The 25,499-nt window shown below is 40.2% G+C and overlaps 1 protein-coding gene across 1 annotated transcript in view; it reads right to left on the bottom strand.

Moving 5' to 3' along the window:
* The window catches only part of LOC126155481 (uncharacterized), a 330,938-nt gene that overhangs the window by 138,521 nt on the left and 166,918 nt on the right, over positions 1 to 25,499 (bottom strand). The window contains 1 exon segment of the mRNA XM_049916231.1: positions 11,094 to 11,326. Coding sequence (XP_049772188.1) covers positions 11,094 to 11,326 — 233 coding nt within the window.

The following is a 25,499-nucleotide window of genomic DNA, read 5'->3' on the forward strand; positions in this document are numbered from 1 at the left end:
CCGCCTGCGGCTTAGAATCAAGTGCAAAGCAAGCGGAAGTTCTGAAAAATATTGGTAGGTGCCGCCACGACTAACTTCTGCCATCGAATATACGTAGTGCTACACAGGCATCCTTTGTAGGCACAAAGATAAATACTGGCGCCAAAACCTCTGCATCAGTAAAAAAAAAAAAAAAAAAAAGGGGGGGGGGGGGAGACGAACTTTTTTTTCTCTGCCCGAGTTTCGACCACTGCATTTTCATTTTCATACATTATCCAACGAAGTAAATACGAATTCCGTATTGTTCATCTTCGAATTTCAATGTACTACGAAAATCCGACTGGTAATACTGGGATTTTTGTCAATATGGCCAACTCTACGTTCTGAATTTTTTCCTACCTGTGAGAAGAGATGGTTGCTAACAGGAACCTGATGAAATGTGAATCACATGCAGTATTCTCTTCACCATAAGAATAATACAAATATAAACATTTTTCCATGTATTCTTTCGTGTTTGCTTCTATCTCATTTAAATCCTGTCTGCCAAATAAACCACGAAACTAGAGTGAGACAACAGCAAACACGGAAGAATATACATATCGTGTCATGTTTATATTCGTATTACTCTTATGCTTAATAGTGATACAGTCAGAAATGAAGCACAGCAACTGACTAGATTTTTAAATCTAAGATGACTAATTTCTGTGCAGAATTTGATGTACTAAAGAAGCGGCCGCAAAGATTTTTAAACGCAGAAAAATTTTCGCCAAACTCTCTTTCAGAACATGTTCTATCATACGCTGTCTATTATTTGGAATCTGAAGGACATTGGGAAAGGTAGTGTTCAATAGCGGTGCGACCACAAGCATGAGGGATGTTGGTGTATAGGGAGGTGGTGTCAAAAGTGACGAATAGGGATCCAGGAAATAAAGTGGTGAGTAAGGTGGAGAGTCAGTGAAGTAAGTGGTCGGTGTCTTATTATGGGTAAATGGTTGAGATGTTGGTCAATGAGTGCAAAAACTCTTTCAGTGGGGGCACAATAACCAGCCACAAGGGTCATCCAGGATTGTCAGTTTTGTGGATTTTGAGGAGCATGTAGAAGGTTTTCTGGGAAGGGCCTAAGGCTTTAAGTGGAGACTGGATATTGTGTTGGACTTCTAGGATGGGATCACTCTGGCAGAGTTTATAAGGGGAGGAGTCAGATAATTGGCAGAGGTCTTCTGGCAGCTAGTCACTGCAATTCATAACAACAATGATGAAACCTTTGTCTGCAGGTAGACTATTAGGTTAGGATTTGTTTTGAGGTTGTATGTGACTGTCCTTTCTTCTACTGAATGTTTGTGATCTGGGGAAGGATGGTGAGCTAAGTTGGAGGTAAGGAATTCCTGGATGGTGACCAGAGGGTGGTTAGGTAGTGGGGCGGGGGAGGGGGGGGGTCACAGTTCGATGGTGGCAGGAACTGGATGAGGCAAGGTAGGATGTTGGAATTAGGGTGGTTTTGGTTAAAGGGATTGGTGGCAAAGAAGTGCTTCCACTGCAGGGATCGGGAGAAGGAGAGTAGGTCTTTGACATGTCCAGTACAGTTAAATTTGGGTCCTAGTATCTTGTGGAAGGAGCAGAGGAGTTCTGGGATGCCTGTGCCCTGAAGGTGTGTTTTTGCTGTACCAGGTTTGTGAAGTCCAAGGATTAGTGGAATCTGAAAAGGTGTAGATAATTATGAAAGGATGGGTGGGATCCAGAGAAAGGACTCTTCACAGTTATGCTGTTTGGGGGATTCCATGGTTCAGGCAGTATTTGACAAACACGTTATTGGACTGTGTTTTAGCCAAGGAAAGGGATACTTTTCTTAACTAGTGTATAAAAATGGAGAAGGGCCCATTGCGGCAGGAATGGCATAAAGGAAACGGGAATGATGCAGAAATGGGCAAAATTATTGATGGTTGTGAGAGTAACTGGATAAGCGAAAAGAAATGTAAAAAAACACATACAGACATGCAGATATGTAAAAAATATGTGAAACCCCAACCAGCTGTCCACCAGAATGGCTATTGCCAAACTACGGCCAAAAGCAAAGTAGACCACCTTGTGGCACAACATGCAGCTAAACATGACACATTTCATTTCAATGGCTCCTTCACTACCCAGGCCATCTGGATCCTTCCCTGTACCACCAGTTTTTTCTGAACTGCACAGAAGACAGTTATTCTTACAACACATTTTCCATTCCCGTAATTATCTTGGCCTCAACCTACAGTAACATACTGTCCCACACCCTCCATCCAACAGTTTCATCCCCTGCGTCCTGTCACACTTTCCTCACTCCCATCTTGTTTATTTGCTGCCCACTGCCAATGCATCTGCCCATCTTTCCCCACTACTCTCCTTTTTTGCTTCTTTCTTTCCCCCCACATATGTGCCCCACAACCTCCTGACTGGACCTGCTAGTATTCTAGTCCCTGCACAGTCCATCAGACAGTATTCGTCTCTCTCCCTGGTATGATATACCTGAGTAATATTTTAGGATGTTCCACATGAGTGATATGTAAACAATCTCCTTTGCAGACTGATTGCATTTTCCCAGAATTCTATCAATAGAGTTGAAGTTGTAACACTTGTTTTGCCCACGACTAAGCCCATGTCAACATTCCATTTCCTACTCCTACAAGGCATTATACTCAGATACTTTTATGAGTTGACTGATTCCAACCATGTCTCACTGGTACTATACTATAGGATACTACTACTTTTTTTAAGTGCACAGTTTTATGTTTCCAAACATTTAAAGCAAGTTTGCCAATCTCTGCACCACTTCAAAATCTGACTGCATACATAATATTTATGCAACTTCTTTCAGACAGTACTTGGCCGGCCGGTGTGGCCGAGCGGTTCTAGGCGCTTCAGTCTGGAACCGCACGACCACTATGGTCTCATGTTCGAATCCTGCCTCGGGCATGGATGTGTGTGATGTCCTTAGGTTAGTTAGGTTTAAGTAGTTCTAGTTCTAGGGGACTGATGACCTCAGATGTTAAGTCCCATAGTGCTCAGAGCCATTTGAACCATTCAGAAGTACTTCATTACAGGTGACTGCATCATCTGCAAAGAAGTCTGAGGTTACTGTTAACATTGTCTGAAAGGTCATTAATACACAACATGAACAGCAAGGGTCCCAATACACTTTTCTGGGGCACACCCGATGACCCTCCTTCCCTGATAATTTGCTGTGTCCTACCTACCAAAAAATTCCTCAATCCAGTAAAAAATCCTGCTTCATATCCCATATGATTGCACTATTGATAATAAATGTAAATGTGGTACTGAATCAAATACTTTTTGGAAATTAATAAATACTGCATCTACCTGACTGCCTTGATCCAAAGCTTTCAGTATGTTACGTGAGTAAAATCCAAGTTGGGTTTCACATGATCGACGTTTTCGTTATCCATGCTAGTTGGCATGGAGGAGGTCATTTTGTTTGAGACACCTCATTACGTTTGAGCTCAGAATATGCTGTAAGATTCTAGAAAAATTCAGTATCAAGGATATTAGATGATAGTTTTGTGAATCACCTGCATCACCCTTATTGTTAATGGGTGTGACTTGTGCATGCTTCCAACTACTGGGTGTAGATTTGGTTGAGTCCTGAAGCTTTGTTAAATTTAAAAGTTTCTCACTACCACTGACATTAATATCTATTTCGCCCATCTTTTCCGTGGCATGGGCACTTAATTGGGGTCACAGTTCTCCTGGGCTTTCTTTAATAAAGCTTTGTTTTGCTATTCTCAATTTCTGTTCCAGTCTCAACCACAACTGACTGCACATTAACTTTGGTGCCCCTACCAGCCTTTACATATGACCAGAATTTCTTTGGGTATTGTGAAAGATCATTGGGCACAATTCTGCTAAGGTGTAGTCAATATGGCTTCATGCATTGCTTTCTCTACAGCCAAACATTTTTCATTCAGTGCCTCTCTATCTATAGTCTGATTCTTTGTTTACCCCTATTGTGCAGTTATGTCTGTTTCTTTAGAAGCTTCTTTGAAGTGTCTGTATATGGGTACATATCTATCCAAAGCATTGCAGGGAATGTCCTGTCAGCAATACTCGCCTTGCGCAGTGTCCAAAACAAAGTGTTCACACAAGATCAAATTTGATTCAACAGGCTATAAGAAGAAGTTTTTACCCAAATTCATACTTGACAAATATAGTGGGATCTTACATTCACAGATAAAGCTCTGATATTTGAGTTCACCTCACAGATTTAATTCGGTGATTTCAGAGTGGTCGACCAAGGGTACCAGCCTGGCCTAGAACTAGTGGGAATGTGGGAACATGAGTGGCAAGCAAGCAGCAATTTTTGTTGTACTGTTATCAATGGGAAGGCATATCACATACCTCACATTTTATGAACATCTACTATGCTTGACTCGCAGTTTGCCTTAATACAAACGTAGATGGGATTGAACTGCCTTTAGAAATGTACAAATACTTAACATTAGTACATATTTCTACAGGAGAAATATTAATTTTAACATTAATATGTTTAAGCTGTAAACCTGAAATGTGGTATAACAAATGAAGCACTAGGTTCAACAATGTTACTAAACTAGCTACTACTCAACAACACAGTTTACTTTCATGCTTGATAATTAACGATTAGGCACACTGTTGGACTGCTTTCTGCCGATTCAGCACTAGGAAGCTGACAGGATATTAGTGTTATTCAGGTTCCTTAAGGCCGTAAGAACAATAAATTGTGGCAATTAATAATGGAAGCAAGGGCAGCCATGATTCAGTTGAGGAAACTTAATATTTGAATTTGCAGTTCACCAACTGGTTCTCAAAGACAATACAACACCAATTTCAGGATCATTAATTAGAGCAATACAGGTACATTGTGCAGTGCAAGAGAAATGCAATGAGTTTTCCTGATTACTCAAGAGAGTATCCAAATGAAGGTAGTGGAGACAAGGTGAATTTTCCAAATGCACAATTCAAAGTATGTATGGTCTGGTGCGTATGGATGATGAAGAAGGCAGGGTGGTGTAACACTTGTAAACTTGTTAAACACTTATTCAATTGCAACCTCTTACTTAAGTTAGACCATCTGTAGACTTAGCCTTTTCTCCCAATACAGTCATGATTTCTGAATGATGAAGTAATTTTGTATCAAACAGTTATTATAAAACAAGACTATAATACACAATATGCTGCTTAAGAGAAGCATCATATTTATTTTGCGAACTGGGTGTGGTATTTGTACTCTTTACTTAACAGCAGTAATTGCAGCACTTCAAGAAATGACGTTTCATTAAAAGAGGTTGGTAAATGTGTTGAAACAGTAAGGTGAGCAAGACTGAGTAATAGGCAGTCTTAGCTGACAATCAGACTTTATTTCGCCACCTAATACCACAGTAAAGAATAAGCCGAACATAACAGCAGGTCTTAAGTTACAAAGCGTAACAACGCTACCCAGTAACTTTCTGCAGTATTTGATAGAAAACTACTTGTGTATAATCATTAGATGACCAATCTTGGGAAACAGTGAGACTGTTTGCTAGAAATTGTGGGGAATCCCGAAAAGTCACTTGGTTACCATATTTACCACAGCGTAAGATGATCCTGAATATAAGATGAGCCCCCTCCCCCCTTTTTTTTAAGAGGCTGCTAGAGAAAAATCAAACAATGGAATATCCAGAAAAGAATGTAACACTTGCAATCTCTGGCAACTGAAGCCAGTGGCTTCAGTTGCCGGAAACTGCAGTCATGTGATTTGTGTGTGTGTGTGTGTGGGGGGGGGAGGGGGGGGGGGATGGGGGGGGGGGGGGGAGGGAGAGCGTCTATTTTTGACGAAGGCCTTGCTGGCTGAAAACTTATTTGTGACATTATTTTTGTTGCGCCTATCTGTGATTCAGCATCTCCACTGGTGATTACATAATATAGTTACATTCCTTAAGAACAATTTATAATGGCTCTGAGCACTATGTGATTTAACTTCTGAGGTCATCAGTCGCCTAGAACTTAGAACTAATTAAACCTAACTAACATAAGGACATCACACACATCCATGCCCGAGGCAGGATTCGAACCTGTGACCGTAGCGGTCACTCGGCTCAGACTGTAGCGCCTAGAACTGCACGACCACTCCGGCCGGCAACAATTTATATTTGATGTATTCTGACTAATCAAGCTTAAAAACTGTTTTACTGACATAAAGTATCTTCCAAAATGTTAACCTCACACATATTTGAAACTTAAGGCCATGACTGATTGTCTACATCTAGACAATACTAGGAGAAATAAAATAAACAAAAAGAAACAGTTTATGTTAATTTTTGGACCTTTTGTTTTCAACCTTGTTTTGCTTACTAACCCAGAGTTCATTGTATCAATATTTTTTATAATAATAATAATAATAATAATAATAATAATAATAATAATAATAGCACAGTTGTGAAATTTATACCGTCACTGTCACAAATATCTGGCTGTTTCTTCCAAATATGTTACTATTTCAGAGAACACAGCTGTATTTTTCCAAATACATATTGGATTTGACTTTTATGCTGATATGAGAACGTTACGAAGTATCTCGTTTCCAAACTTATTGACAACATAACAGCAAGAAACACGTAAGTACACCACTGGCTCCTATCTAAGACTTTCTCTCTACCCTGCCGAAATTAATGCTACTGTTGAGTATTTGTCCTGTTTTTAAAGTCAGTTCACTTCTGACTACAAATGGACTCAGGCAAACTGCAGTTTAAATTTGGTAAATATCCATAAAAAGCCACTACACGTGTGGTATAGATTCCCATGGCTGACAACACAACAAAATTTGCAACTCACTCACTTTTCCCCCGACCCCAAATCGTCCTTAGGCCTCAGCCATGCTGGTGTCACTGACCCCTTCCAACTCTTCTATAGTGCTGAGCTTGAGCAACTGTGAAAAACAACCTGTAATTATCTTCTAGTGTGCAGGTCACATGTAACAATGCCAACTAACACATAAACAACAACAGCAATTATGATTCAGCTCCTTCTCGAACTTTTGGTCATCCTGCGATCTACCATATTTACCTGAGTATAAGACGATCCTGAACATAAGATGACCCCCCTTTATTAAGAGGCTCCTTGAAAAAAAAATTATTTTTGAACATATTCTGACTAATCAAAACTACGAACTTTTTTTCATGTAAGGGGTCTGTCAAAAAATTAACATTACACCTATTCTACATTTATGCCATTTATCGACTGTCTACATTTTGATAATAAAAGAAGGAATAAAATGAACAAAAAATTGTTTATATTCATTTTTATCTTCACTGCCTTTTTTTGTTTACTTATCTTGCTGTCAGTGGTATCATTATTTGTAATCGTCACATCGTCATACTAACAGGCCAGCTGCAAATCTTATCTCTCCACTGTCACAAATATTAGACTGTTTCTTCTGAATATGTTGTGATTCCTGATGATGTGGTTACTGTGGAATCCCAGAACACAGCTGTTTTTTTGTCAACAGAAAGCAGATTTTGCTTCTATTCTGACGTGAGAATGTTACAATGACAATTGCTCCCAAACAAATCTTCTGCCCACTGCTCTCTCATTGGTTGTGTAGAACCAGCAGCTGACACACTGCCAATCATTACCTCATGGTGAGGGTCGACAACATTGTTGGACGAAACACACAAGTACACCACTATCCTCCATCTAGACTTTCAGCGTCTCCAGCAAAAATGTATGTTACTGTACAGTGTTTGTTCAATTTTAAAGTAAATTCAATTCCGAGTGCAAATAGATTCAGGCAAACTGAGTTTAAATGTGGTAGATGTTCACAGAAAGCCTAAATACGAAGAATACATTCCCATGGCTGGCTGCACAATAAAATTTCTGCCCCCTCAACACTGCCTTCCCTGCACCCATCTTTGTTCTTAGCCACGCTGGATACTGTTCCTTTCTAACTTTCCATATTGCTGTGCTCAGGCAACAGTGAAACACAGATAGCAATATCTTCTACGTTGCAGCTCATATGAACAATAGAAACTAATACATAAATAAATGATCACAGTCACTATCAATTCAATTCTTGAACTTTTGCTTGTCTCGATCTAGTGATGTCTGTTCATACTATCTCAACAGCTGGTCTTTTTGCTGTAATTTATTCTTGCAACAACAATTATCTTCTGTTTAATAAGATTTATTTTGTATGTTAAAGATTTCATTTTGAGTTAATTTTCCTCCTCCTTTAATCTGCATATCATTATTGTGCTCTAAACCTGATTAAAAAGCTGGTTAATGATTTTCTCTGGTATTCTAACACATATACAGTGATCGAATTTCTCATTTGCAACTTCTTGATAAACCATTACTTTATCATAATCACATAAAATATTGACTTGGGTTAAGAATCAAATAACAGTTTTGCCTTAGAATGTTAACTTTACATAAAAAGCAGCATATATGTATGAGTACTGCCTCCATACATGTATGAGTACTTTTATTGCAAACCTGTTCAAATACAAAAAAAGTTTTTAAGTTGATAGAATTTCGTGTTATATCCTCCTGTGTTTCACAAAACTGTCAATTTTTAAGCAGAGCATAGGATTGCTGTAGTGGCGCTAGTTCAAAATCTCTCAGGTATCCTTTTCATTAGCGCCATGAGTTGAATGTCACATGATTGATTGATCAAGGTTTACACTTTACTGAGCACTTCGGTCAGTGGGACATTGAGCCTATTCGAATGCAAGTATTGTCCTACCCTTCAGGATTGTTCAAAATAAACTTGTACGAAACCTCAACAGCCAAAGTTTCATCTACAAATGTGAGATGAGCCCTATGTTATCTATTACACAATGTAAAAACACTGACCTACGCAGCAATAGTTTAATCTGCAAATAGAAGTGACCCCATATTTGTCGAATGACTAATTTGGCAAAAAATTTCATCCTATATATGGGTAAATATGGTAGTTACATCTGTTGATACTATGTCAATGACATGTCTTGCTGGTTTAATTTATTCCTGTTATAACAATTACAGCCAGTTTAATGTGATTTATTTCCTTTGTTAGATATTTCACTCTGAATTAATTTTCATTGTTTAACTGAATGTCACCATCATGTTCCAAAGCTGATTAAAAGCTGGTAGCAGTCTTGCCCAGTATTTTAAAACGTGAACAGCGACCGAATTTTTCATCTGCAATCCACTTAGTAAGTCATTACAGTCTTTCATAACCAAATAAAATATTGGTCTGGGGTCTTAACCAATTAATGTTTTTTTTTAAAAGGAAAACATTTCTATTTTTGAATGTTACCTTAACTTAAAAAGCAGCATTAATGTTTGTATATGGTATCCATGCATGTCCGAGAATGATTATTGCAAAGCCGTTCAAATACAAAAGAGGTTTGTAAGATGATAGAATTTAATGCTATTTCTGTGTTTCACAAAATTGTCAAATTTTAATCAGAGCAACAGGGTGTTGCGATGGCTAGCTCATAGATTCTCACGAATTTCATGGCTGTAACATTATGTGGGTCAGGGTCACGTAATTGTCTGAGTAATGTTGGTACTGTACAAACTGTTTCAGTATATCAAGAAATTTTGAGCCTGCTGGAATGCGAGCATTATTTGTCAAGCCCTGCCCTTCCGAATTCTTCAAAATAAATCCACATGTGACCTCAACAGCCAAGTTTGATCACTAAATGTAAGACAACTGCTACAAATGTAAGACTACCCCTATTACTCAACTAAACAATGTAAAAATGTTGACTTCAGCAGCAACAGTTTAATGTGCAAGTGTAAAACGACCCTGTATTTTTTAAATGATGAATTTTGGATAAACCTCATCTTATAATAGGGTAAATGCAGTATTTTAAAATGCCATCAAATGTTATGTCAATGTGAAGAGAGTTAAGTGTTTCTATATGAAGGTCTGGCAATGAAAATGCCTGAACAACCGTAGTGTTGGGTGCTGTGGTGGGCAGAAGGAATCTGCCTCTATATGCGAGTCTTTGCAGGAAAACCACTCCACAAAGATAAAACTGTCTGCATGACTTACCTTTAAAGGTCAAGAAAAGAGATGGATGACAAAATGATCTGATGCTAGAATGGCTGAATGTTGCTTGAACAAAATATCAGGCTCTTAGCTTGAAAGAAGGAAAGTTGGTGGCGGATTCTTTGAGATGACACTTCACTGAAGAAGCTAAGCATCTGATACCAAAGAACAACACATACATAGTAACAATACCTGATGGTAATACCCCGCAACTTCAAGTAATGGATGTTGCCAGGAATAGACTTTTTACGGCTCACCTGCGACAGCTTTATAGTGAGTGGTTTCTTCAAGTGGACCATGCCCTCACTTCAGGGCGAAAGTTTAAGAAATCCTCAATTTCTGTGCTGGAATAGTAGATCCTTACTGCCTGAGGCAGAATCTCAAGTAAATCTATAATGAAAAAATTCAAAAGGTATGGCATATCAATTGTCATAGGTGGCTCAGAACACGACATAATACCGTGAAGAGCCACGAAGAAAGAAATGGCAGTGGCTTAACAAATAAAGATGATACCAATGATGGTGGTGAATAAAAGATAGTGGTATCACAGATTATTAGAACAAAAAATTAAGCAAAAAAGGTTGTCAAGGAAAAAATGCTTGTAAATCACTTATTTATGTTTATTTTATTTCTTCTTGTATTACGAAAATGTGGACAATCAATAAAGTGCGTAAGAAGCTAGTATTAACTTCTTTACACTACTCTTAATGTACTTTATATCACTAAAACAGTTTGTAAATTTTATTAGTCATAACACATTAAACATAAATTCTCACAAAGCCTGTTCAAGAAAAGTTGGCAGTCTAATATTTAGAGTCATCTTATAGTTAGGTGAATATATTAATTAAAGACTTGGTAGTATTAGTTCATGTGCTGATATAGATACAAAGTCGTCTAAAACACTAACAGAACTTCATTTCAAATAATAATACAGTACCTTAAACCTGCTTCATGTTTGCAACCAGATGTTTAACCCAAGTTTGATGGTAAAGTGAAGCATATGCTAAGTACTGTATTTGTTGCCAAGACTTCTGCTGCCAGTTATCTAGCTAGGGAGACTCACCTGCAAAGTCTTTGAATACTGTCAATCTGTTGATTTAAGCAGTATATTCCATAACGAAGTCTCCTCACATCTCTATACATAGCAGAAGTTGCACCAACATCAGATGTACTTTGTGATGGAGGCTCACTTGGCGGCGGCTGCTGCTGCTCATCATCTTGGTGGGATGTCAACTCCTGTTCTGCACCCGCAAGTTGCCTTTGATGATTATTACCTATGGTGCACTCTGCTTGAGCCTGTAATACACAAAAATAAACGAAAACCAGCTCTAAAATCAATGGTTTTGTTTACACGTTACAGTTAATGGTCCTACTACATGAACTGTACTCTTAATGGCACTATAATCACCTAACTTTGTACTTGTATTTTCCCACACAATCAAAAAATCACAGTTTTTGCAATCTTTAAAAGTATGTGAGTTACAAATATATAATAATAATACAAGTATGTTGTAAAGGAAGCAAGAGAGATTTTTATGAAGGACAATGATAATGTATCCTGAAGTAGAAAAGCATCAGATTAGTACAAGTCCTCAGTATATTTAAATGATACGAAAATATATTGCATGTTAAACTGCAACAGGTGTGGAATGTTTTTCCTTACATAAGATTTTTTTATTTATTGTTTTTATTCTAAAGTAGTAAATACAGCTTTGATGTTGGAGTCCAGAAAATCAATGTTGGAAGTACTTGGCCATGTAACAGTTTTACATATGACTATAATAATTATTGTGATTATTCATAAATGGCTGAAACTGTATCACACGAACTTAGCTGACAAACTTTCCAGTGCCTTCAAATTACTGATGATTCTATGGCTATTGCTTTTTATATAATGTGTATAGGCTAGATTTTGTTCTTGAAGCCTCACCAACAAGCTAGATACAAAAGTATGAAAAACTGTCCTGGCACTATTAAATTTTAAGAAAGTGCTTTTGCAATTATGAATTGATATGCAATAAGGTTGCTATGTAGACAACATTTGAAACTTAGTTTCTGCTGCTATTAAATTGCTGCAAGTGCTTCGACGTAGTCGAATACTGCACAAAACAAGTGATAGATGAAAAAGTGTACAATGTTCCCCCACGCTCCAAATGCAAGAAATATTTATTATTTGAATTTTACAAACAGATAGCATTTTCAACCATCACTTTTACGCTGATACAACAACAATCAACTGGTTCATGCTGGAATAGGGTGAACTGTCATCAGCAAAGCCTCCCTGCCAATCAAAGCATGTTGCAGAATCATGAGATTGAGTGGCTTTTGTAACCGTGGCCAGAGCAAATGGTAAATGTCATAAATCTCCTTTACCTTCACATTCCCCTCTTCTGGCAAGATAGGTCTGGAGCTATCAGAGCGCTGTTCCCTCAGCCCCCTCACCATGTACTCCCCCCCCCCCCCCCCCCACGAGCAAACAAACTGATACGGTACCTTTTTAACAGCAATACCTTATATTATTTACAAGCCCACAATGCTTTCCAATACTGACTACACCCACAAGTGGGATGCCAAATCCATCCTGTTTTCAGCTTTGAGGTAGTACATACAAATTACTAAGCCATGAACGAATGTGCGAGACTATTGTGCATGGCCATCTGGCCTAGTGCTATGCCCCTCTTAAGAGTCTACACAGTGTCGTGATTAGCGCTGCAGCTGCAAAAGGTCACTGACTGTCGCACACGGCTGGGTAAGGCAATCCAGCACTCACCCGAAGCCAGGTTTTGCCACTGTGTCACTGCCACACACAGCCACAATGTTCATAGATCAGAAGACGTAAGTTGCAAGCTTCACTCTTAGGGAGGAGATGCCACTGAGGCTGAGGCTGCAAGAAATGTTGCTGCTAAAGACATTTTATTTATTGTGGTGTGCCTAGTTTAAAGGCATGACCACTACCAGGTCACAGGGACAGCTGGAGATGGGTCTAGAATTGCAGGCCAGGATGAAGCAACTCTATGTCGAGAAAGGAAGAGCTGTGAAGCTGGCTTAATGAGATATTACTGAATGTGATGCTCCAAAGCATTGTTCGCAGCTATACTAGCTTCCCTATTTCTGTGGTTCCCATACACAGTTCTTTCCCAGCCTGTAATTGATGCTGCAATTGGTTCAGTGGTTCCCATCTCCTCGGGTAGACAAGGTGTACATGTCCACATTTTCATACACTGTTTAAAGGATGCAGGGAAAATGTCTGTAAGGGTTGATGGAGTGTTGGTAGGTACCACCATCCTGAAGCTGCTTTCATGTCCTCAAAAAGGTGCTAGTATGTAGATATGGAGACAAGCAGAGTGTAAGCTGCTGTAGAGACAAATTTCCATCCCACACCAAAATTTTGGGGAGGATTTAGAGAACTTGGTTGACCAGATAGACCTATGTTACTTAAAATCCATCTTGATTGCAATATTATTCATATGACCGGTTTCGGTTCATTCAGAACCATCTTCAGATCTGATATTTCAGTTACAGGAGTAACCCGTCCAAATCCAGCAACTTTCAAATGCTACGTAACATGCTGACGTAGCGTGTGAAAGTTGCTGGATTTGAACGGGTTACTCCTGTAACTGAAATATCAGATCTGAAGATGATTCTGAATGAACCGAAACCGGTCATATGAATAAAAAAAATAAAATAAATAAATAAATAAAAAATTGCAATCAAGACGGATTTTAAGTAACATTATAAAATCACTGATTGCTGTTATCCCATACGACATTATGTCTGTTTTTGCAAAATAGAGCTATGTTGTATATTATACATTTACTGGTGAAAAGTAACAATGGTATTCATTAGCGCGATTGAGCCACATGTGGGTGCTAATGTGAAGTGTGCTTCGCTGAGCACACTGAGGGAGGCGCCACAACTTATGCTTCTACATGAGCAGGATTGGCAATTCAGCCAATCTTCCATCAGAGTAAAGCCCACTGGATAAGCATTCATTCCTGAAATGTGCTGCTATCATTGCAAATATCTGGGCCACAAGGCTCCTGGATGTTTTGCATTAGCATGCACTTACTGTAGAAAGATTGGACATGAGAGAGAGCAACCTGTCTCTCTTTGTGGCGTCATCTAGATAATGAAATAGGTTACCAAGTTGTTTGAAGGAATATAAATACGAAAAAACACAAATGGGATTGGTTCTGCCACAAACCCTCACTCCTCTTCTGAAAGGTGAATCTACCTTTATCATGAATTCAGGTGCACAAGTAAGTGTTTTGTTCATTAAATCTACTTATGGTCAAGCAGTAAAACTGCTGTGTTGTAGACAGAGTGGGCTGGGAAAAAAGGTAATTCATCCAATAGGTTCGCAAAATTGGAAATAGATGGAAGTAAATACCAGTTCACATTTGAAGTGGTGTGGAAGCATGACCATGGTTTTAATGCCATCTTAGGCAGCAATTTCCTGCACCATTTTTAAGGCATAGTTAACTTTCAAATGCTAGAAGTCCAAATTAAAATCAAATGGAAAGAGGTGAAGAAAGACTTTTTAAGAGCACATATTTTTTCTTAGTGGATCCATTAACAAGATATTTTAGATGGTAAGCACATGCATACGAAGAGAAGTTTATTTCAAATGAGCATGTCAGAAGGGGGTACATTTTTCCCAGTGAGCATAGACAATTTTGGAAACAGAGATGCTAAACTTCTCACCAACAATGCATGAGGTAAATCCTGATGAGGTAACAGCATACTACGAAAACAAACAGCTTAAAAGAACAGTTTACATAAATTTAGTTACATCACCTATAAATGCAGAAACTGAAAAAAACCTGAACACCTGTGTCAGGCAGATTGAGTGCAGTGTAACCCATTCCCACCAAGTTTGAGATTGTTTGCGGGAGAAAAAATACACTCTTCCAGCAAGATCCTTAACATAAAAGGTTTGTCCGGAAAATACGTATAAAAGTTGAATAATGTCTTTATGCTACAAGTTGCAGTCACCGCCAGGTGAGACTACTGCTGTAATCAATCCCATCAACGCTCAGTTCGAGTCAGAGCACTCTGCGTGAAGGTGGGAGTGTGCGGCACCTCGTTGACAGTTACCCTTTTTCACCTGCCATCGGCACGGAGCTCTCTCTGATTGAGGAACAGCACGTCAACACCAAGTTTCTTGCAAAGCTAGGCAAGAATGGCCCTGAGATTTTTGAGTGTTTGAAACAGGTTTACGGAGACAATTCTCTGAAGGCACCAACCGTGAACAAGTGGTTAAAAAGGTTCCGGGATGGCCGAGAAGAAGTGAACGATGACCCTCGCCCAGGACGCCCGTCGACATCGAGTTCCGATGCAAATGTTGAACGAATTCAGGCTTGTGTTCTTAAAGACCGTAGATTGACAGTCAGAATGATTGCTGACGAGCTGTCAATGCCCAAAACAATCGTTCACGAAATCCTGACACAAAAACTTGAAATATAGAAATTGTATGCGAAAATCGTACCAAAGCTCTTGACGCTAGAACAGAAAGCAAAGAGGGTTGAGTGCTGTGAGGATTGGTTGGATGCAGAGGAACGAGGGGACCTTCTCAACTGAGTCATCACTGGAGTCGAGTCCTGGGTTTACGAATTCGGTGTGGAGCTCAAATCTCAAAGCAAGGAATGGAAACTAGCAGGAAAACCAAGAACAAAAAAGTCGCGAAAATCAAGGTCCAATGCGAAGACAATGTTGATTGTTTTCTTTGATTCTAGGGGCATCGTTCACAAGAAATTTGTCCCTCCCAGCCAGAGAGTGAACGGAAATTTTTACATTGAAGTTCTGACACGTCTCAGAGCTCGTGTGGCCTGAGGTTGACCGGAGTTGGCAAAAGGGGGCAGGTGGATCCTTCATCATGACAATGTGCCCACTCACACGTCACTCGTTGTGCGCGAGTTTTTGGCCCGAAGCTCAATCACCGTGACAGACCATCTGCCTTATTCACCCGATTTAGCCCCGTGTGACTTCTTCACGTTCCCGAAATGCAAAATGGAGCTTCGGGGGGCGGCACTTGGGAGATGTGGAAGCCATCAAGGTGGAAATGACACGGCAACTGAACCACATCACAACTGAAGACTTTCAGCAATGTTATCAACAGTGGAAACGGCGTTGGCAGAAGTGTATCACATCTCAGGGCGAGTACTATGAAGGAGACCACATTGTAACACCTGTATAATTGTAAAATAAAGTTATTATTCAACTTTTGTACGTATTTTCCGGACAAACCTTGTAGCATTAGATTTTGATGGGTGATACAATGCTATTGTACAGAAATCATATTGTATACCCTATTGGGAAAAAATATACTCTTCCAGCAGGATCCTTAACATAGCATTAGATGTTGATGGGTGATACAATGCCTATTGTACAGAAATCATATCGTATACCTTATTGCTTGCAGTGCCCAGTACAGCAAAATATTTTAGACTTACTACAAGCAGGAGTTATTCAACCTTCTTTCTGTACACGGGATTCACCAACAGTGGTAGTCTCCAAGAAAACCGATGATGGAGAAAAGGCTTATCACAATTGGGTAAGCATTAAAATGGTTAATACGGTCACAAAACCAGATGCCTATCTAGTTCCAAGGATTGATGATACTTTGAACCACCTTGGCATGTGCAAATTCTTCGTCACCTGAGATATGTACTTCGATTACCATTGTATTACTGTGGTTATAGCTACAAAATATAGGGAAAAGACAACTTTTATTCTGCTCTCTGGGCAGTATGAATCCCTAATAGTGGCTGCTGGCCTCTGAAACACTCCTGCCACATTTCAACATTTTGGTGATTTAATTTTATGGTGTTTAAGCTGACCATGTGTCTAGTATAACTGGATGAATAACTGTCCTTTCAGGCACAATGAGAGCATGCAGTGTGAATGAGAAATGTGCCAATTCATGTTGGTGACGCTGGCCTACATTTGAAATTAAAAAAGTGCAGTTTCATGCAATAATAAGTGCATTATCTAAGCCGTATAATTTCAGCAGATTGTGTAATACCATATCTGCAGTTAACTGCTGCAGTGGACAAAGTTCCAGCAAGGCACATTAAAGATTGGCAGTCATTTCCTGCGATAACAAATTACCATCATCATTTTGTGAAGCATTACTCAGCCATCATGAAACCTCTAGCAAAATTACTAAAGAAGTGAACTCCTTTTGTTTGGTCAAGAGACTGTGAGAGTGCATCACTAAAACTGGAAGAAATTCTAAAATGCTCATATGCCTTGGCTTATCCAGGCCTTGCATTACCATTCCTCCTGTCATGTGATGCTAGTAATGTTGTTGTCAGTTGCATTTTTGACTCACAAATGCAACAGACCACAGAAAAACTAATTCGTTATGAATCGTGTCAACTGAATCAAGCTGAGCAGCATCACAAAAGGAATTTCTGGCAAGTTAAATCAGAATATAAGATGCATTGAGAAGGAAAATTTTAAGATCTTGCAACTAGACAACGAGCTTATTAAGAAATTAATAAAGCACAAGATATTGTTACCAAGTGCAAGAAATGGGCCACATTGTTAATTTTATTCCAAGAGATGACACACCATACAGGATGTCTGGAAAAAAGGTTTCAGTATTTATAGAGGATGTAGTACAAAACAAGGGAAAGAAAAAAGTTCCTGTAAATGTTGGCTGATAAATGTATTTTTCAATTTACTGTCTATTACCGCTACTGTCAATGTTCACCATGTCCCTACGCTACTCTTCACATCGTGTATTCGATGTGACTACCATCCATTGCAATGCACACTTCCATCCTACATCTCGTGGAATCGCACAATTGTTGAAACACCCCAGGTTACTGCACAATTGCGTCGCAGGCATTGAACACATGGTCTCTGCTTCCATCTGCTTGCCCACAAGAGAAGATAATATCTGCTGTTTCCTGTCTTGAATTAGGAGTTGAACATCCAGTGATGAACAAAGGAACAAATTAGAGTAATGTACTGCTGTATCACAAAAACAATGTGCCACATGAGTCTTGTAGGTACATTAGATGAAAATAATATATCTGACAGATACACTACATACTGTGGTATGCTGTGGAATACTGTAGGTGTTATGGTGTTGGGTGAATGTTCGATACCAATATCAACACATTGTGCTACATAAACGTCTAGGACATATGTTGGTTCCTGATTTGTGTCGCACCAAAGTGCTTGGTGTGTAAGATATGCTCCTCATACGTATGCAGATCATAATTCCAAAGACATGAGGTGTACGATCAATGTTTGTAGGAACTTTTTCCCTTCCCTTGCAGCATGCTATATCCTCTGTAAATATCGTAACCTTCCTTCCGGACAACCTGCATAAGAAAACGCCTCTTCGGGAATGGGTAGTAGTGCTAGAGGCTACCTGAATATGCATACTGCAACAACATCATGACAGCACACAGGTGTGCCATAATCGAAAAGTACCATGTACATGTGCATAGCGGATCACTATTGGTGACTGTAAGAAAGAAAGATAATGTAAATTACATTCAAAATTGTCTTCCTTGTTTTAAGAGATTGTAATGACAAAGAAAAAATATATCAGAAAGAAATTTTCACTTTGCAGTGGAGTGTTCACTGACATGATACATCATGGCAGACTGAAACTGTGTGCCACACAAAGAGTTGATCTCGAGAACTTTGCCTTTCACAAGCAAGAGCTTTAGTGACTGACAGCTACCTAAACAAAACTCATAACCCTTGAGGCACTGGCAAAAGTAAATGCGTGAGGATGGGCCGTGAGTAGTGCTTGGGTAGCTCAGTCGATAGAGCACTCTCCCGCATACGGCAAATGTCCCAAGTTCCGGTACACAGTTTTAAACTACCAAATACACGTCTTCAACCTTAACCTGAGGCATCAAGATCTTCCGAAATCTTAGATCTCTTGCTACCTTATTAGGAAACCTATTAAAGACATGATGGCTGAGACATTTGCAAAAGCATTCACCACTCATTTAGTACTACTATTTGGGAGTTCAGAGGTCACTATAACAACCACGGGGTAAACCTTATGTCCAATCTTATGGTACAGGTATGTCGACTACTTAAAGAAAAGGCAAACTATGCCATTTCACTCTAAGAGTACTGGCAGAGTTGAACATATTCAGAAAACAGTGGTACTGCATGAACCACTAACACTAAAACTAGGATCATTTACTGCCACATGTGATTTCATCATACAATGCCAGGGTGCATGAAACAACAGGGTTGTGTCCCTACAAGGTTATTTACGTAGCGAAAAAAAATTATTTTCGTTCATCTAACAGTCAGCTATCTTCACTCAACAAAGGACTGAACTTCTTTTTGTTATTCATCACAGTAACTGTGGTACACCCAATTAATTAAAGAACAGCACAAAATTTTAAAAAGTTTGCAGAGGTAAAGAGCACTGCATAGACTTTACGTATTGTTGATTTTAGCCCATATATTGCTGTGTAAGAAGTTTAGGTAAGATAAAAATTTAATGTTAAATTAAGAGCAGAATGACATCTCATTTCATTATCTAGACATTCATTTTTATATCCGATGGATGATCGCATATATTGTGCAACATTCTGCCTATCTGGACTTGTTGCCTGCTATGAAGTACTACTTATGACCCAGTTTTCGGGAAACAATCTGTTGAAAAATTTTATTTTTGGGCGTCTTACCATCTGATACCTTCACCTGACAAAAATTGTATTTCCTTTTGATATTAGTAATAGTTACTGTACTGCATCAAATTAAACAAAGCGTTGCACAAAATTTTGAAGAATTATTTGCAGAGGTAAAAACACATTACATAGAAATTGTGTATGGTTGATTTTAGATCACACATTGTCATGCATGAAATGTAGATAAGATATTGAAATTTTATTTAAAATTGAAAGCATGATATCTCATTTTATTCTCTAGATCCCACAGACGGTCATGCACGGTCAAATTTTTTTGATGATAAGAATATGTGACGATGAATTGCAACCTTCCCACTTCTCTTATACGAGTCAACTTACTTGGTGTATACAGCCACTCTTCTTCTCTGGATAGCTGGCTTCTGGAATCTCTATAAACTCCTTCTCCAAAGAATGATGCTAGTTACAGGAGCCTTAAAGATTCTTTCACCACTTGCAAAATAATTTGGTCCTCGAAGAATACTTTTCAATGACTCTTGGTATATTTGAGTTTCATAAGAACAAAATTCACACTTCGCACATTAACATTTAACTTCTCATAAGTAAGTCATATCATCTCACATTAGAAACAGATTTAAGTCCATTTAGAACAGAGTTGGCTTAACAACCATGTCTCTACTACAAACATATCGTAAAATACGTCCTGCATCCAGCAAGTCCAAGATAAGAGTTTTTTCAGAAATGCAAAACTCAAATGTTCATGTTATTTATAACAATGGTCACTGAAACGATTAACACAGAATAACCTGGAAGTTCCATAGTTCTTCCTTGCTCTTTCACTACAACTCCCATGGATCAACTGACAAGTACTTGTCGGTGCCGTTCGACCGCCGTGTCTACAGTCTTCTCACGACAAACTTCAACCTGCACGGTAGAAGGCCAAGTAGTTCTAGAATTATGGCGAAATTCTCGAAACACTAAATATCCTCCCCCCCCCCCCCCCCCCCCCCCGATCGAACACGTGATATTTTATACATAATCATTATGTACATATATCACGCAGGACAACATTTTACATTTCATAACCATATACTTTTCTTCTACATGTTTATATACTTTTTTTTCAACTATAATTCTTTGTACTCTCTAAAACAGGCTTCTGCTTACAGTCATTCTACTGTTTTCTTACTCTACTTTGTTTAGACATGAGCTTTTGTTCATGACTTAGTAATTTTTACTAGTATTTAGGAATATTGAGACTTTTTCTTTATTTCCAATTGTAAACTTCAGGTGTTCATGACACTTGAATATTCTATTTTCTGTTCTCATTCTTTGTACTAGTTTGTAGCTTGTAGTTTGGAGGAACTCTGGGCGAAATGAAAGTGTTTTTTAGACACTCATTTATTTAGATGAAACATAGTAAGGCTAGTTTTGTATAGAATTCACACTTTCCACAATAATTTCTATAAAATGTGTGACTTCTGCCACGATACTGTCCCTTTCGCTAGGATCAGTACCTATACCTCGCTTGTGGGTTGATCTTATGACAGCACTTCCTTTTTCCCTTATGGTAGGTGCACCCCTTCGTAAAACATCCCTATTCATCGGGTCACAGGTCATCCTATCTCTATGTAGGTACACCTGCCCTATATACTTGGTAAAAGCCGGGTACACCCCCCCTTATCTGTCTGAGTAGGCCTCACGGTTCACTACCTTGGTATACGTTTCCAAGCATACTATAATTAAGTATCCTCTGGCAAAGCCAGGAATCCACTCTACACCCCAAACTCACCTCCCAATACATCACTCAATCCCAGAGTCCTCCTCCACCTCTCAACCTCCACACTCCTGATAGACACCATGTCCACCAACAATTCAAGTCCCACTATCCCACCATTCATCAACCTTTAGAGTATTTATTATACCTACTCTTTCCAAATAAGCATCACGATCAACTCCAATCCTGCTTGCATTCTCTTTCATTACTCATGCCTCCTCCTTGTATACACTTGCTGTAGAATCATCATAGTTCTTGTACACACACACACACACACACACACACACGTTTTTATACAAATAGGTGATGTAGAACAGTCATATTGTTTATATACCTATATGTGTATGTTTCCTTTTTTACACATATTCTTTCCCCTACAATACCTGGAGGTTCTCACATCACAACAGGTTTCTAGTCTATAATTTTAATGTTTGTGTATAAATGTAATTTTGTGTGTATGCGGATATATGTTCGTGTAGTCTGATTCTTCGGCCTTCTTATCTGAAGATAAGATGTAGTTTGGCGAAGAGTTCTTGGGCTTCCAGCCGGGTGGCGGTGTCTTCAAACTGCAACGTTTCGACAAGTGACATACTCTCATCTTCTAGCGAAGTGCCGAGACTTTGCGGATGCCGGTCCCTTTATACCTGCGGCATGCCCCCCACCACCTGGCTGCGGGAGGCTGGATCCAGAGGAGCCGGCAGGTGGGGTGGAGGGGGAAGCGGTAGCGCCGTTCGTGTCTCCTTCAGAGCATTCCGGTCGCGTCTCGTGAGCTGGACGGTTCTTCGTACATTCCTGGTGTATTGCGGCTAATGCTGGATTCCAGGGCGCACTCAGTTGATAACCTTCATCCCTGTTCACAAGATTCTTGTGGACCCGTATTTCTATTGATTCTTTAATGAAGCTGTCACAATAGCCCCCGGCTCGGCACAACACCCTGGTGTTCTCGAAATCAAAGACGTGGTTTTCTGTGATGCTATGTTTCGCTATAGCAGATTTGTCTATCTGTCCAAGTCGGACATGCCTGGTGTGTTCCTCGCACCTTTTCAAGATGCAGCGCTGCTTTTTTCCAATGTACTGCACACCACATTCGGCAATGCTGTATATACCAGGTGTGTTGAGTTTGAGTGGGTCTTGAGATGAGCTCAGCAGCTCTTTCGTCTTTGGCGATGGTCGGAAGATGGTATTTATGTTTGATTTTCGCAGTAGCCTCCCGATTTTGGCTGATATGGGCCCCAAATATGGAAGAACGGCGCGTCTCTTGTTAACTTCCTCTTTCTCTACGTCCTCTTCCTGAAATTTGTCAGCCTGTCTCATCTTGAAGGCCCTACAAATCTGTGTTTCACTGTACCCATTTTTCCGAAATACCTCTCTTAGGTGGTGTAATTCGTTTGAGAGGCTTTCTTTGTCAGAAATGATGCGCGCCCTATGTACCGAGGTGGTCAGTACTGACTGGCGTTGCGCCGGATGGTGGCAGCTGGTTGCATGGAGGTACAGGTCTGCGTGCGTCTTCTTTCTATATACTGAATGGCCCAGCATGCCATCCGCTTTCTTCCTGATCAGTATGTCCAGGAATGGAATACAGCCATTCTCTTCTACTTCCATTGTGAAGGTGATATTCTCATGTATGCCATTTAAGTGGTCCATAAACTCCTCCAGTGCCTGCCTGCCATGCTGCCAAATCACGAAAGTGTTGTCCACATAGCGGAAGAAGTGCCTGGGTTTATGGTGAGCAGTTTGTAGTGCCACCTCCTCAAAGTGTTCCATATGAAGATTCGCAATCCCTGGAGCAAGGGGAGATCCCATGGCCACTCCATCCACTTGTTCATAATGCTCTCCATTGCACTTTAAGTAGGTGGTCGCAAGTGCATATTCAAAAAGCTTCACTGTTTCAGGCTTGAAGTGCTGATTAAGGAGTGCCAAGGCGTCTTGTAGACGTACTTTCGTGAACAAGGAGGTGACGTCGAAGCTCAAGAGTAGGTCATCACTCTGTATTCGGATGTCCTTCAGTATTCTTACGAAATCAGTGTAGTTTTTCACGTGATGACTGCAGTGTCCCACCGGTGATTTTAATAGTGTCGCCAGGTATTTGGCCAGTCCATATCTGTGCGAGTTGATAAGTGTCCAGAATCGGCCGTAGAGGCACCCCATCTTTGTGAATCTTGGGCAATACATACAGGTGCGGTGTCGTTGGCGCTCTGGGATACAGTCTTTTCTGCACTGCCTCTGGTAGATATGAGTCCTTCAGTAGCGCGGCGGTTTTCCTGGTCATCGGCGATGTAGGGTCCTTGTTGCGTTTCCTGGAGGCTGGGTCTTGCAGCAGAGAGCAGATTTTCTGTTGGTAGTCGACTGTGCGAATCAGGAAGAAAGCGGATGGCACGCTGGGCCACTCAGTATATAGAAAGAAGATGCACACAGACCTGTACCTTTGTGACAAAGAAAGCCTCTCAGACGATTTACACCACCTAAGAGAGGTATTTTGGAAAAACGGGTACAGTGAAACACAGATTGGTAGGGCCTTCAAGAGGAGACAGGCTGACAAATTTCAGGAAGAGGAAGAAGAGAAATATGAAGTTAACAAGAGACTCACCTTTCTTCCATATTTGGGGCCCATATCAGCCAAAATCGGGAGGCTACTGAGAAAATCAAACATAAATACCGTCTTCCGACCAGCACCAAAGACAAAAGAGCTGCTGGGCTCATCTAAAGACCCACTCAAACTCAACACACCTGGTATATACAGCATTGCCTGTGGATGTGGTGTACATTACATTGGACAAACACAGCGCTGCATCTCGAAAAGGTGCGAGGAACACACCAGGCACATCCAACTTCGACAGATAGACAAATCTGCTATAGCGGAACATAGCATCAAAGAAAACCACACCTTTGATTTCGAGAACACCAGGGTGCTGTGCTGAGCCGGGAGCTATTGGGACAGCGTCATTAAAGAATCAATAGAAATATGGGTCCGCAAGAATCTTGTGAACAGGGACAAAGGTTATCAACTGAGCCCAGCCTGGAATCCAGCATTAGCCGCAATACGCCAGGAACGCACCAAGAACGCTCACAAGACGCAACCGGAATGCTCTGACGGAGACACAAACGGCACACCCGCTTCCCCCTCCACCCCGCCCACCGGCTCCTCTGGATCCAGCCTCCCGCGGCTAGGTGGTGGGGGGCACACCGCAGGTATAAAGCGACCGGCATCCGCAAAGTCTCGGCACTTCGCCAGAAGATGACGATTATGTCACTCATCAAAACGTGTCGCAGTTTGAAGACACCGCCACCCGGCTGGAAGCCCGAGAACTCTTTGCCAGCTGTATACGCCGGGAAAGCACACATTCACATATAAGATGCAGTTTATTGCGAACCAAGTTCATTGCGAACCAAGTTCATTGCGAACCAAGTTCATTGCGAACCAAGTTCATTGCGAACCAAGTTCATTGCGAACCAAGTTCATTGCGAACCAAGTTCATTGCGAACCAAGTTCATTGCGAACCAAGTTCATTGCGAACCAAGTTCATTGCACACCATGTTCATTGCACACCAAGTTTATTGCACACCAAGTTTATTGCACACCAAGTTTATTGCACACCAAGTTTATTACAAACCAAGTTTATTGCAAACCAAGTTTATTGGAAATCAAGTTTATTGGAAATCAAGTTTATTGGAAATCAAGTTTATTGGAAACCACAGAAACCAGGAAGGACTTCTGCGATAGAAGTATGTGAATATGAAAAGAGGGGAAAAAATAGATAGGTGCTCAAATGAGAAGTAAGAAAGGAAATAAATAGAAATGGTTGCTAAGATCGAAGAAGAGAAAGAAGATAGCCCCAAAGACAGGAAACTCTTCCCACCCTCCTTCCCCAAGATCCCTACCTCCCAGGTACTTTAGTGAGACGCCGGAGGTGGTTTGTTGTTAAATCATCTACAGAACGGGCATTCCCACCTTCACCCTTGAGGTCCCCGAAGGAAACCCTATGGAAACAGCAAGTGATGAAGGATCAGGCACACTTGTTTGTGAAGGTTGTTTGAAAGGTGTGGTTTGTGTTTTGTG

This window comes from Schistocerca cancellata, chromosome 2, assembly GCF_023864275.1.
Source record: "Schistocerca cancellata isolate TAMUIC-IGC-003103 chromosome 2, iqSchCanc2.1, whole genome shotgun sequence".
Lineage (NCBI taxonomy): Eukaryota > Metazoa > Arthropoda > Insecta > Orthoptera > Acrididae > Schistocerca > Schistocerca cancellata.